The 13,595-nt window shown below is 39.6% G+C and overlaps 1 protein-coding gene across 2 annotated transcripts in view; it reads right to left on the bottom strand.

Annotated features, from left to right (window-relative positions):
* The window catches only part of LOC124159591 (eukaryotic translation initiation factor 2 subunit 2), a 47,712-nt gene that overhangs the window by 3,407 nt on the left and 30,710 nt on the right, over window positions 1-13,595 (bottom strand). For both annotated transcript variants that reach the window (XM_046535506.1, XM_046535504.1), the window contains one exon: window positions 811-1,084. In XM_046535506.1, the coding sequence (XP_046391462.1) occupies window positions 811-1,084 (274 nt within the window). The remainder of the gene's footprint in view (window positions 1-810; window positions 1,085-13,595) is intronic.

Genomic DNA, 13,595 nt, shown 5'->3' on the forward strand with positions numbered 1-13,595 from the left:
TGCTATCACAGGGATTTGTAATGCAGCATTGCCAGCAGATGACGGATTTTCAAACCAGTCTAAAAAATTCTTGTATTACCCAGGCCCTCTTGTTCCTCATCCAAATGACAGACAAATGCTACTTTAAAAGCCAATTTATTGCTCGAGGAGTTAGTGAATGATAAATCATAACTGGCTTTAGTTTGAAGTCTCCTGAGGCCTTAGCATCAAGCAGCCACGTGAAACGGTCCTAAAATATCTTGAAACTTGAATCAGGCTTTTCTTCCATGAAAATGAATGAAAGAGATTCTCTTCTAAAACAATTCCATCTCGTCAACATTAAAAACTAGTTGCGGAGGAAAGGAGCCACTCACAATCACAGATTGGAGTTCATCAGAAAATGTTGCTGTGACTGTGCTATCAGCACTTGCAGAGTCACCTGATTTCGTAGCACTAAAACACCACCAGAAGTTTTAAATTCTGGAACCACTAAATGCCTCAGAGCAATCACCACCCCCATCTACTTTTATAGATTCAGATAAAGCCACAGCTTTTGCACAAATAACTGCCTGTGATAGAGGAACACCATTCAACCCTTTATGATAAACCCAGGTTATTGGAAGCCCTTCCGTTTTTCCAGCAATAACTTCACGTATGTGTTGAAAATTTTACCATGGAATTTTCTGATTCAGTTACTTTTTTTCATGTTTGAGAAACAGGAATATGTTAACAAAGGGCTAGCGGTTAAGAGGTGCATACTTTAAAACACAAAACTGGAGAGAGAGAGAGAGAGAGAGACAAGTAGCACAGTTAGCCACCGTGAGCACTCACCTGGAATCCAGACTTGATGCTGGCAACAGAGCAACGAGACCCACATGTCTCACACTGCAGAAAGAAGAGGCGAGTGTCCTTCTGGAGGATTGTGTCCGGCGATCGACATGTGTGGCACGTCACATACTCCTTAATGTATCTCCTCAGCACATTCTCAATCTGCTTTTGCTGAAAGCGACCCTTGATGATCAACTGATTGTTACCGTCCACAGAGCCACTTGTACCCAACTCAGCAAGCAGAAAATCCAACAAATGCTTTGGCTGGCGATGAAGCCTGAAGCAAAAAATAATGGACAATCAATTAGGTTCAAATTGGATTCAACAGTCTAAGAAGGAATTAGCGGAATTGAATCACAGTGATATTGAAAAACTTAATTATTTTTATTCAAATCCACAAAGGCAGCATTCGTGTCATATTTGCTCAACATTTCAGTCCCTCTACTAGGGCTTTCATCATTAGAATTGGAAGTATCAGCTCTGTTTAGGGGAATAAATGATGTTGTCCTGTTGTTGGGACAGTTTGAATTTCAGCTAGAGATGGGTCAGTTCCAGTACCCGGTTCTTGGCCTGTGGAACTGGTATCAAGAATAAATCGCATAAAGTTGGTACTTAGGAACCTGCTTGGAATTGTCTCGAGGATTTGAATTTGGCGCCCAAGCCGAAATTGTAAGCAGCATAGCCAAGGCCAAAAAGTGAATGAAAGATTAAAAAATGCATGTATTACTTTCCGATTGCATGGCATCCATGTTTTTATCTTTTGAGAGTTGCTCACTAACACGCACACGTCAGTTTGTCGCTCTCACCAACATTGTAACATTTCCATAGCCACAGCCTGACACCTAGCCTAGCCATAGCCACAGTCAAACGAGCTGACTTTTTGCCAGCCCTCGTCGACAGCACGGCATCATTCTTTCAACTTACAAGAGGTCTCTATGGATGCCTTCAAACAAGTCGAATCTCGCTGTTGACAGCACGGCACCCATTTCAATCTGGCCCAGTGATGCACTGTCTACGGCGTGAAATACAGACAATGCTACATTGAGGCTACTTTTAGATGAAGCGACTTTTAGCCAGCTGACATTCACGTGAAATTCAGGTGGCTTTCAGACCAGACGACTCTCTGCAACGCCATGTGCCGTGAATGGTGGCCAGCAGAAAATCGTTTCATCTGAGAGTGGTCTCAGGTTTGAATCATGAATATACAGTAAAACTTCGATTTTACGCACTTTGATTTTACATCAAGTCTCATTTTTATGCAGCGACACTCAAATCCGGCCGGAAAGCATAGGGATTTGCAATGGTGAAACTTCGATTTTACATCTTTTCTTGATTTTACGCAGTTTTTCGATTTTGCACATCATAACCCCAGCCCCAAAGATGCCGCTAATCTTGATTTTACGCAGTTGTCTTTCGACTTGTTTTGAAAATCCCGACTAGAGCAATATGAAGTTAGGTTATTTATTCGTCTCAATGAGTTGCAGAAAAGAATACAGGAACGGTTGAAATGACTTCGCGCTGTTGAGCGCGAAACTAAAAACATTTCGAATCTAATTATTGCTTCCCCCTGCGCCCTCTCAGTAATATTTCAGGCTTCTTTACGAATGCGAATATCGCTCTTAGTTCAAATTTGCCGTAGAAGGATATCGCAACGACATACGGCAATCGCCATGTAAGCGTAACTACTTTTGATTAAGACAGATGATCGCCGGAGATATTAACATTATCACCTTTCGTTTATTATTAGACTTATTTATCGACGCTGTTTACAACATATTTATTGTAATTACAGTAGATGGTCGTTAATTCAAAATTATGAACTACAGAATATCTATCCCTAACGGAAGGTTTTCTAGAATTTTGCCAACGCTATGTTTTCTGTCGCCCCAGCGAAATATAATGGCGATATGAGCCGTTAAAAATCCTCCCATGCCCAAATTTTGGCTTCCAAGGTGATCCAAAAAACATAGTCGTATTTCTGGTATGGACGTAAGTCGATGGAAATTCAACACGATGGTAAAAGCAGCATGCATTGTCTCATTCCGCGGGCTAACCCCACATCTGCGGGACAAATGGAGGCGAGGGAAAGTTGCTTGCGGGGCGTGCTTATCAGAACTGACTCAGCTTGTATCTCATTGTCAGCGGGTTTAAATTAAACATAGTTGGAACTTGAATAGCTAATAGCTGAACTCCGATTGGTGGCAAGTGTTTATTTTTAACGGAACGCGAATATATGCCCTCGGAAAATAACTCGCGTCGTCAATCGTCATGTAATCACTAAAGTCAAATTCAAGACGTGAGTGATAAGGCAGTCCCTTAAAACTCAGGAATGGCTTAGCACCATTAAATTGAAATACAAAAACTGTCCGGTGTTGTTATCAGATAGAGGGAAGCAAACTATTACACGCTGAATCACACGGCTTGTGAGTCGAAGGTCCCGGCGCTGAATTCGCGGAAGAATGCCGACAGAGAAGCTATACCCGGTAGATTCTATCTACTTATGCTAAAATCTCATGGGAAAATGCTTTTTTAATGTGTAAAAATTATAAAGAGGGAAAACTGTTCCGGACTATTAATCAATTATTTTTTCATCACTGGTGGCATGACGGTAGTTGTGCGGTTATTTAAATAGCTCACTTAAAAAAAGTGATATTAACACCGGAAAAATCTGAATTTCCGAACATCCCGGGTCCTGTGTGCTCCATATTATCTATGGTATGCTATTTGGAAGGAGGTAACTGACAGATGGGGTCATTAACGCCATGAAGTAAGGGCTGGGGGGATAGGAACCCTATGTTGGCATTAGCCAGGTTGTAATGATAAGCTCAAAAGGGACCAGGACTCAATGTCCCATCTGATGGACAGAGTGGTGCACTGGAAGTGCCCTCCACATTACACTCAAGTAGGAATATGGCTATCTCTGCCCACAGGGTGTAAAGCCTTCGTGATGTATTAGCAAAATTTTGGTCCCTGTTAATGGGGTTAATTTGGATGACTATCCACAGATATCTCACTTCTTCAATCTCCTTTCTTTGTTTGTCTGCAGGTGGTTAAACGGATTTCCTGAAAACTGATTTAATGAGATTATTTTTGAAAATAGCTTCTCTACGAGCATTTAGTATCACCATTCCGAAATTTCTCCTGGGTAACAGAAGTAATCTTAGTGCCAGAAATGGTAGCAATTCAACCATAGGATAAATTGTTCAGGAATGCAACGTTGTTTCTCTTAAGGTAACATGTCATCTGTGGAGTTGCTTGTGAGTAAATCAGATAATTAGGCTTCATTTTCTTGCCTCTAAATGAGTAATTGAATCCGGGAAACATATATCTGACGCAATTGAAAATTATTTCATGTTCCTTTACCGCGAAACCTCACATATGAGATTTTTTCTGGTTCCGGTTCTGGCTTAAATCAGAACTATATGTACATAAAGGTATGACTAAGGCCCGTATCGTCAGTCGCTTCTTTAGCCATCCTTCATCTTCCTCGGCTCCTAAAGGATAGATTTCAGTTCGAGAGACGTCTGAAGGTCTTCTTCAGCGCACTTTGCTGGTGAAGGACTCCTCGCCAGCGTAGGTTGGTCTGGCCCAGCCTTCACATCCACTTCACAACCATTTCATCACTTAAAAGATTTTTAAACAGGCCTTACATAAAAGATAGGTTGGTAGAAATGATTTTGTTTTTATTATTTGTGATGGCGATAACGTTTTAATTTTGTTTACGTTCATTTTTCTGTTTATTTCTGCTTTACATTGCAATGTTATCCGTAAGCCGGTGCATCAAAGGCAATGATTGAACAGCGTATTATCATGGATATTAAAGCTGTAAGGAGATGTTTGTGTATTTCGACACATAAAAACCTTAATTAGAGGTATTCCTGAGGCATAATCATTTGCGATCATGTTGAATGACATGTGATAAAAGTCGTCATACTAGACTTAATCCATCACCCAGCACGTTAAAATCATCTCTACATCGATGTAAAAAGCCTACAAATAAAGTTTTCTTGCGCATCTGCACTAGAAATGGATATGGAGTAACTACGTAATGCAATTGTGTGCATTAAGTATTCCTCTTAAGCTTAGAAAGGGAAAGTTTAGTCACATCTTATTCACATTTCAACGGAAAGGTTGATTATTTACATTAATAAAATATTATTGCCTTTGTGTATGGTATTATTACTGTAACCGATGTAGTCCAGTCGTTAGCGCCCGTCGCTACCACGCGGAGGGCCTACGTTCGATGCTGCTTGCAGGTGAATTTTTTTTTAGCTTTTTTTGTATTTCTTTAGCATAAACTTACGTTAAACTATTAATTTTATGATTTTAAATCAGAATAGTGGTTTCTGGATTGAAAATCTTTCACGCACACTGTGCACGCTACGCTGGTTTTATTATCTTTTGATTTTGATAGTTTTTATCGAACTGCTTTGGCCATTTCGGTATCAATTACCAAACCAGTTTGATATAATTTATCAAACTGGTTTGGTAATTGTTACTAAATTTTTCAATGAGCCATATGACGACCGAAAAGTTTGATAAATTTCATCAGAATTCGATAGTTCTAACTAAACCTTTTTTCCGCGCACAATTACTTATCTCGGCAATACTTGAGGAATTGCCAAAATCCAGTGGAATTTTATTCGGAAAGGGAATGATGGCTTTAAAATAAAACAACACGTTGGCAAACAACTTTTTGCATTATATTACCTACACCCCAGCAATTATTTAATCATCATGTTGGCTTACGTTAATGCTGGATTGTTTAGGTGTACGTTTCGACTACTAAAGACTATAGTTGATATTTACTAATCATCTAACTGAGGAAACTTGTTGCTTTTTTCCCACGCTTGGGTCTGTTGTATATTTGAAGTATGAATTATCTATGAATTTTCGGTGAATTTAATTTCTGATTCCAATGCAAACTGTCACTGTATCCATTTTCTTATTTTCTTGAATATCCCTATGTTTGATTACCAAATTAAACAGAAAAACTCTTTCCGTGTTACCCATTCGCTCCATTTAAGTATATTTTGTGACCCATGTGACGCTAGGTGAGTTATGCTTTGTCTTTGTTTGACTGGATGAATGGATCTCAGAACCGGACATGCCATGAGCGACGAAAATGATCCAAAAGACTAGCTTAAGTCGGAAGATAAAGAAGAGCTTCACTGAGGATCGTCTCTCGAACGTAATCGCGTCCTTTGCGAAGGAGGCCGCCGAAGGAATCCTAAGTGAAGACGAGATCTGAAGGAGCGACTGACGATATGGGCCTAAGCCTTCTAAAAATAATGAACGAGTGTTATCCTGAAAACTATACTCCTCCTCAATACCAACTGTTGATTTCGCACAGTGCCCATATTTCGGTTCCTCCAACAGCGTAAAATCAAAGTTTTACTGTATACAGTGATTCTTCAACATATGAACAAGATGCGCACTGAGAGCTTGTTTGTTAGACCTATGCAAGGCATTGAAAAGTGTGGTTATCCTACAGAATGAAACACTGCATTGCCTTACATTTGAGTTTGCTCATAACCGCTCATTTTATCCTTGCTACTGGTGTAGCTGTACTGGCATTTTGAGCAGTTTACTGTTGAGGTCATAAGAACTGTGACAGTAAAGCATGCGAATAAGTTGTCCATTAAAGTAACCATTTAACCTACATAGCAGAATACAACATATGTTTTGAACTGACTCACAAGTTACAACAAATAAACTGATGATGTCATCAGAAGTTGGGGGAGTGTCTCTATTGATCCTGATATTATGGTAACTATCTATGCAGTATGTAAACTGTGCTCCAAGAATATTTTGTGCAGGCCTTCAAAATCAACATTGACCACTACTGTTTTCGGCGAACACTTGTTCAGTTTTGCAGGCAATATTTCTGCCAAAAAATAGAATAGATAGGGTAAAAATCTGGATTTTTTAATCAAAACCTGAAGAAGGTGGCTGCCTGATGCCATGTGACACATTGGTCGATCATGCATTCTTTAACAACATGCTATTTAAACTTTTTCACTTGGCAATTAAAATTATGGAGAGTTAAGTTTTTTTTACAGAGCTATCGCGCTAATTTACTTCTTCAATAAAATTATTTTAATTCACTTCTTGTGGTTGTTCATTTGAATTTCCATTGATCCTCATAATCAGAGTTCATCCTTGGAACCGAGTATGGAGAACTGAAAACTGATGGGGACGAACCGGACTGGTACCAAGAACAGAAAAAATTAAACAACCGACTCATCCTTAATTTCAGCAAGAGGACAATGTTGTTGGAAGGGGTTTGGAATCCTTTCCTAAAACTAGGCTCAAATTGTAACCGTTCTCCCAAATGAAATCATTTGGCTTCTTCACCATTCAACGTTTTCAATGCAAACCTGCACAATGATTGCCCCGTGTAAAACGGCCTTTAAGCATATTCAAAAAAACGATGTACTAATTATCACCACTTCTGTCATATTCACGCAGTAATTAGGAAATTGGCTCAAATGCTGGCGATAGGTTCATGGTTAATTAAAGTCAGGAGAAATGAAAAAAATAATTTTTGGCAGATGGGTGTGTTTCTCGAAAACTGAAGACGAACTTAAAGCTTAACAGTGTGGTTGTAACCAGTGATGGGTCAGTTCGACTCCTCGATTCTCGACCAAGAACCGGAATCAAAAACGAGTACTTGCCCAGGTGAAAAATCGATTCCGATTCCAGTAGTACTTCAAACCACAAATTTATACACGACCGCGTTCCCAACAGTCAGTTGAATGTTCGCGCCACGTAATCGTAATAACAAAACACGTTATCTTCTAGGGATGTGCGAGTACTCGAAAGTTTGAGTCGAGTCTAGTAGTTGGTACTTGACTTGAGCGTCTCTAGAAGCATTACTAATGTCGAGTCGAGTAAGTACAGAGCTTTCGAGGCTAGTAGGTCCAGCAATCTGCTGACAGGAAGCGCTATCATGAAACTCATGTAATAATACAATTTTTAAAGCCGATAAGTCATTCTAATGCCTTGGCCTGGTAGTTTCAGCTTGCCGAATACACTACAGTGGTCAACGTGGGCGCCGAATACCTTTAAGCCAGCCGCGGCGGCTGATTGTCTTCCGACACGGTGCACACTGGTCCAAAATCGGAAAAAGCTGGAATAAAGTCCAAAATGACCTTTTTGGCGATAAAGACTTGAAACTTGGCGTAAATACTCTTAAATCATTACCATATATAAATTTATATGCCATTTTACATAAATAAGGCCCTTAGTGATGATACAGTGGCCCAAACATGAGTTTCATTCCAACTTTTCAAAACCACGTGCGATCTCGTTTTTCCTCGAAAAGCTTTGAATTTATCGAGGTGGTGTTGCGTTGGTATGATTTTTTTGGAATAAAAAATGCAATATTCCTTTGACCTGATGCTTTGCCTATACTTTCAATGACTTTTGAAGATTTTGGCTCTCATCTGTCTGGTTTTGCAACGCAAAATGGCCGACCTGTTTTTCACATGAAATTTGACAAAAAGTAGACAATATCTTTCGTTTACGAAAAATATAACTCGGAAAATTTGAACCACAATATGAAGTAGGGATTTTTAAAGAGTACTAAGTAGAAATCTTGGAAAAAAACGTTTGCGACGAGAGAAATAAGAGTGATTTTTCAATCACGCGTTACAGCTGAGCTACCAGCCCTGGAACTCTTGAGGCCGATTTTTCAAGTTTTTTAAAACTTAAGTCTTGAAAATCGTCATTTAAAGCACGGGTAATAGTCTTCATTGACCTAGCACACTAAACTGAGGATGTTAAAAAGGATTATGCATGGATCGACTTGATCATTTAGCGCATTACTCGAGTGAAAATACTAAGGATTGGATATTTTTCGGAACCATCCCACGCTTAAGAAACATGGCTCGGGTATTGAAGTAAAGTGAAGAGATTAAGTCGGCTTGCTTAAGAGAGAGAAAAATGAATGGAATTCTTGAAGAACTTGAATTCGATGAAGATTCAAGATCCATTAAAGCGTTGATATAATTTTAATAGAAATTCCAAAGTTTCCGAAATCTTGCAATTTTGGTTGGAAAGTACCGTATATCTCCGAATATAGTCCCCCCCCCAATTTTGAGACCTCAGTTTTGGGAAAAATTTTAAAATGTAAAGGAAGGCAATTTTTCTGTGGTTAGCAAGTTAAGATTCTAGATTCGATAAAAACTATTATTTTCTGTGAAGATTAAGAACAAATCTGTTCACATATTTTCCATCACAACAAAATAACTATACCTAAAACATGTTGTGATCCATTGCATGTATCAGTAATTTATAGTTCCTTAACCAGATGTAATGAAGAAATGAGAAATTTTTTTAAGTATCCAAGGCTATTGTATTTTTTAAACCTTCATTTTTGATTTCCAAATGACTACAGACAATGTCAATATACAGTGAGTCCTCGTTTAACGTTGTTGATTTGTTCCTGAAAAAGTCGACGTTAAGCGAAACAACGTTAAACGATGCAGCGTTTCCCATAAGAAACAATGTAAAAAATTTAAATTGGTTCCTAGCCATGCTCCTAACAATCCATTTCTTCGTGAAGAATCCAGAATTTCCCGGGCGAGAATCCAAGGAGGCCAATTATCGGAGCCGTAACTTTAAGCAGACTTCGTGACCAATCGGGAGACACCTGAATCAGGCCAAAATGAAAAAATCTGAATCTGACACTCGGAAGCACGAGGATGAAGGGCGAGTCAATTTTCGTGACGATATGAATTCTTTAACGCGGCGGAAATCGCGAGAAACATTCATTACCGATTATTCACTTCAGCATGATAACGATTCATTCGAAATGAAACGAATTTTCATAACGAAAAGATTGGGAGGAAGGCATTATTAAATGAAATATAAAAACTAAAAAGAAAGTATTTTAATGGCGAAACATCGATATTTTCAGTAACAGAAGAAATTTTTATTGTAAAAACTCGACCTGCAAACCTAAAACTCGACCAATCTCTCCAGCAGTTGCATCTTCTTCAATTCTTTTAATAATACCAAGTTTTTGTCCTAATGTCGCCGTTTTTTCTTCACGTCTGAAGAACCACCAGGATAGCCACTCTTCTTCGTGGACATTGTTTTCGGTTGGCATCAGAAAAATATACGAATAATGGGTTAAGGAGGCGATTATTATTCGCTCAGATGCATATTTAACATACGCTACCCACGCCAACCTTTTCTGTCGAACGAAAATTACCAATCGCATTAATATAGTAATATTTACTATACATCAGATGCGCTTGCGTCCTATTCGCCATTCATTTTTTTCGCCGCGCATAATTTGAACAACGTTATCGCGAAGCAATAGCGACGTTAAATGATCAAGGGTTTCAATTTTTGGGCAACGTTATCATGAAACAACGTTAAACGGGACGACGTTAAACGAGGACACACTGTATAAGCTTTAACTTAAAGCCCATAAACAGTATTGCATTTGGCCCTGAAACTTCCTTAGATCCAGTGTAACACACCCATCAAGTCATCACAAATCCAAGTGACCTGAAGAATTTAGGAAATCTAAATAAAATTGTGTTAAATAAATTATAAATATTATAAAAATATTGCTATCAAATGCCTGCTAAGCAAAACAATTAAACTACAGGACTTACAAATATCAAAGTAATAAAATTAAGAAATAAACTTTTTCCAACAAACATTAAAACTGAAAAAAAATTATATCAATTTTCAATGCCTAGTCGCGAATCATTGCATAAATTACACAAAGAGCTTCTGCTCTGCATTTGCGCACAAATTCGACGATATTTTCCTCTAATTCTTTGAATCTGCCGCATCGAGACCCCCGAAATGACTTCCGCGATGTATTAGCGCTTTGCTAGCGCTGTAAATACTATGATTTACGGCGTATTCTGCAACGGCTATTTTTAAATTGGCATCGAAACTCCGTCTTTGAAGGCCTCTAATCTGCGGCAGGATTGATCCTCATCTTTCTACTTGATCCATCACCTCACTGTTGAACGTAAAATTATTTTTAATAAAGAAAATATCGCGGAAATAATTGCGAAACGTTATGCGACATAATTTATCGATCCTATTTACCCTGACGAATTGAAGATATTCCTCAATAAATTGATTACACTTTCGATGCTGAGTCGCTGTATTTCGATCAAATGCAGTAATGCCGGCGCTTCTGGTTTAAAGTCGTCGATTATTGCGCCTTTTCAGAAACAAATGCATCACCTATTGCGCATTCTTGTTCTGTGAAGGCTTTATGGTGAAGGCGGTAAAGGCAGTGGTTGTAAACACGAACCGCACGGGCACATGGACGTATAGTAGCTACGGACGCAATGAAATGCTAAATCGTCACGAAAAGTTCACTTTATCTGTTTATTTTTCGCAATTATTTAAATCGTGTAACTATTAAATGAGCGACGGGTACATATACTATTGATTCAATTCTAGTGTTCGATTGATGTCATGATAGTGTGTGTTTAGTTTTCATTTTAATTATTTACTGTTTTGCGTCATTAAGTGATCAGTGTGGATTGAATTATTCTAACAATACTTTTCCAAGAAAAATTAGCGGCTACCCGATGGATTCCGTGAAAACGCATATTCGATATGCTATTTGAATCGGAATAATCGTATCTGTACAACATTTGTGGTAAAAATTGTCTTAATTTCCGGTAAAACGTGGCAGTATTTACTAATATCTCCGATTATAATCCTCATAAATATACTCAAATAGAAAGACTACGAGAACATTAGCCATTATGCCGTTATTTATTACTTTATGGTCACCTTTAGTATGCTAAATTGGATTACACTCGATTATAGTCCCCCCCCTTACTTTTCCGCGGCCATTTTTGGAAAAAAAGGGGGGACTATATTCGGAGATATACGGTACTTACCACATCACACAAGTGTGTAGCAAAAGGCAATTTTCTGCAGGAACTAATACTGTAACATGGAGACGTCAAAACCTGAATAGTTTGGAACCCGTAAAATAATTGGTTTTTCTGCTTGAGAATTTGAAAGGACCAAATACCGTATAAGCTTGTGTAAGAGGCGCACACGTGTAAGAGGCGCACACGTGTAAGAGGCGCACCCCTATTTTGAGGTTCAGAGCTATAAAGAAAAAAAAATTTGCGACTTTTTTTGTCCTCTCGTGCGGTGTTGCAGACGTATGCCTGGAATTTCGACAGTTATCGAAATGTCCTCTTTCAGTACTATTTGAAAAAGGAAATTTTGATAACTGCGGCGGCATAAGACGGAGTAGAAAGAGTTCCGATCCTCTCTTTGCATACGCCATCGCTCTACATTGCTTGTCCTACTCACGAACAATTTTGTTTAAAAGCTCTCGCAGGAGTATTGCAATAGAATTGCAGCCGTGGAAAATTTTAAGGCAAAACACGACAGGCAAATGGCATGAGCTTTCCCAAGAGATTGAACAACAATCGGGGCAATCTCAGCGCCGTAGGATAATAACCACGTCGTAGATTTAAGGCCCCTTGCACACACACCGATTTTGGACGGCCGGTAAAATATCGGCCGTCCAATTCATATTCCAATGGTGAACAATGGGAGAGCATTGGAGCTTGCACACGTACCGACCACACGCTGGCACCTGTAAAATGCCGTTTAGCTGCCGGCTATTGTCACTGTGGATCGCCGGCGCCGGCTCAAAAACTTAGCAACGTATCGTTTGACCGGTAAAAATCCGGCGTGTGTGCTAGCATCGCTTCGCCGGTAAAATATCGGCCAATATTTTACCGGCCGTCCAAAATCGGTGTGTGTGCAAGGGGCCTAACGGAACTACACTCGGCTCTCCATCAGCCAATGCCTCTGCCATTTTTTTCCTTTCTGAGACTCCACAGGAAAATATCAAGTTACAGGGGAACAATGGAAACGTGTTCCATCCCTACCCCATTTCACCAACTTACCTTTTTCGGTCTACCAGGTTCAATTCCCCGAGTTTCTGGAGGCCAAATGCTACGTGAGTCACCTTCTGAGCTCGAAGATATCTTGATATCTTTCAGAAATTGTATGACACGCATGAGGTTCTAAAAAGAATTAGACCTAACGCGACGTATATCTGACAGCATTTAAGTTTTTTGAGCTCTAATTGATTGACACAAAGATTTATAGCTAAAACAAGGCTACTAATATTCAACATAGTCCAAACAGCACAATTTCGGAAGAAACAAGCGTAGCATAAGCGCATTCAAACAAGACGAGACGGACTGGAAACTTAGGCAACGCAAACTGCGTATATCACATTGCTGCGCCTTCGCCCCTTCGCTTTAAAGGCAACGACGTCACATGCAAGATCGGACGCGTTCTTCCCTTTCTCCTTCGCTCGTAGCTTTAAATACGGAGGGGAGGGAGCCCTCCTCCCCTCGACCTCTTCTTCAGCGCTCTTCACTTATAAGCATTTCCGATTTCTTCTATCCACTATTAAGTCCAACAATGAGCACACTCGTTCGAATTTTTTCAACCGCAGGTTTTGACACCAATATTACTATATGCAGTATAAATGCCGCGGGATGCCCACTCGCGGCAATAAATTTAGCGCGCGCTCCGGAGCGAATCACCCCGCGCGATCTTTTCAATGTTCACCTCTGGGGTACCGACGTGACGGCGCGATGCTTGCAAAAAATTCAAACAGGAGCATTTTAAAAATACGTCACTAAGGGAGAAACTCCCCTGCCTGCCGCTTGATTTTGACCCAGGGTTTCAGATGACTGACTCACGCTGAAAACCAAGGCCACTCAGTTCCCCTTGAACTTGCAACCGGTGAAGGGGAG

This window comes from Ischnura elegans, chromosome 5 (assembly GCF_921293095.1).
Source record: "Ischnura elegans chromosome 5, ioIscEleg1.1, whole genome shotgun sequence".
Classification (NCBI taxonomy): domain Eukaryota; kingdom Metazoa; phylum Arthropoda; class Insecta; order Odonata; family Coenagrionidae; genus Ischnura; species Ischnura elegans.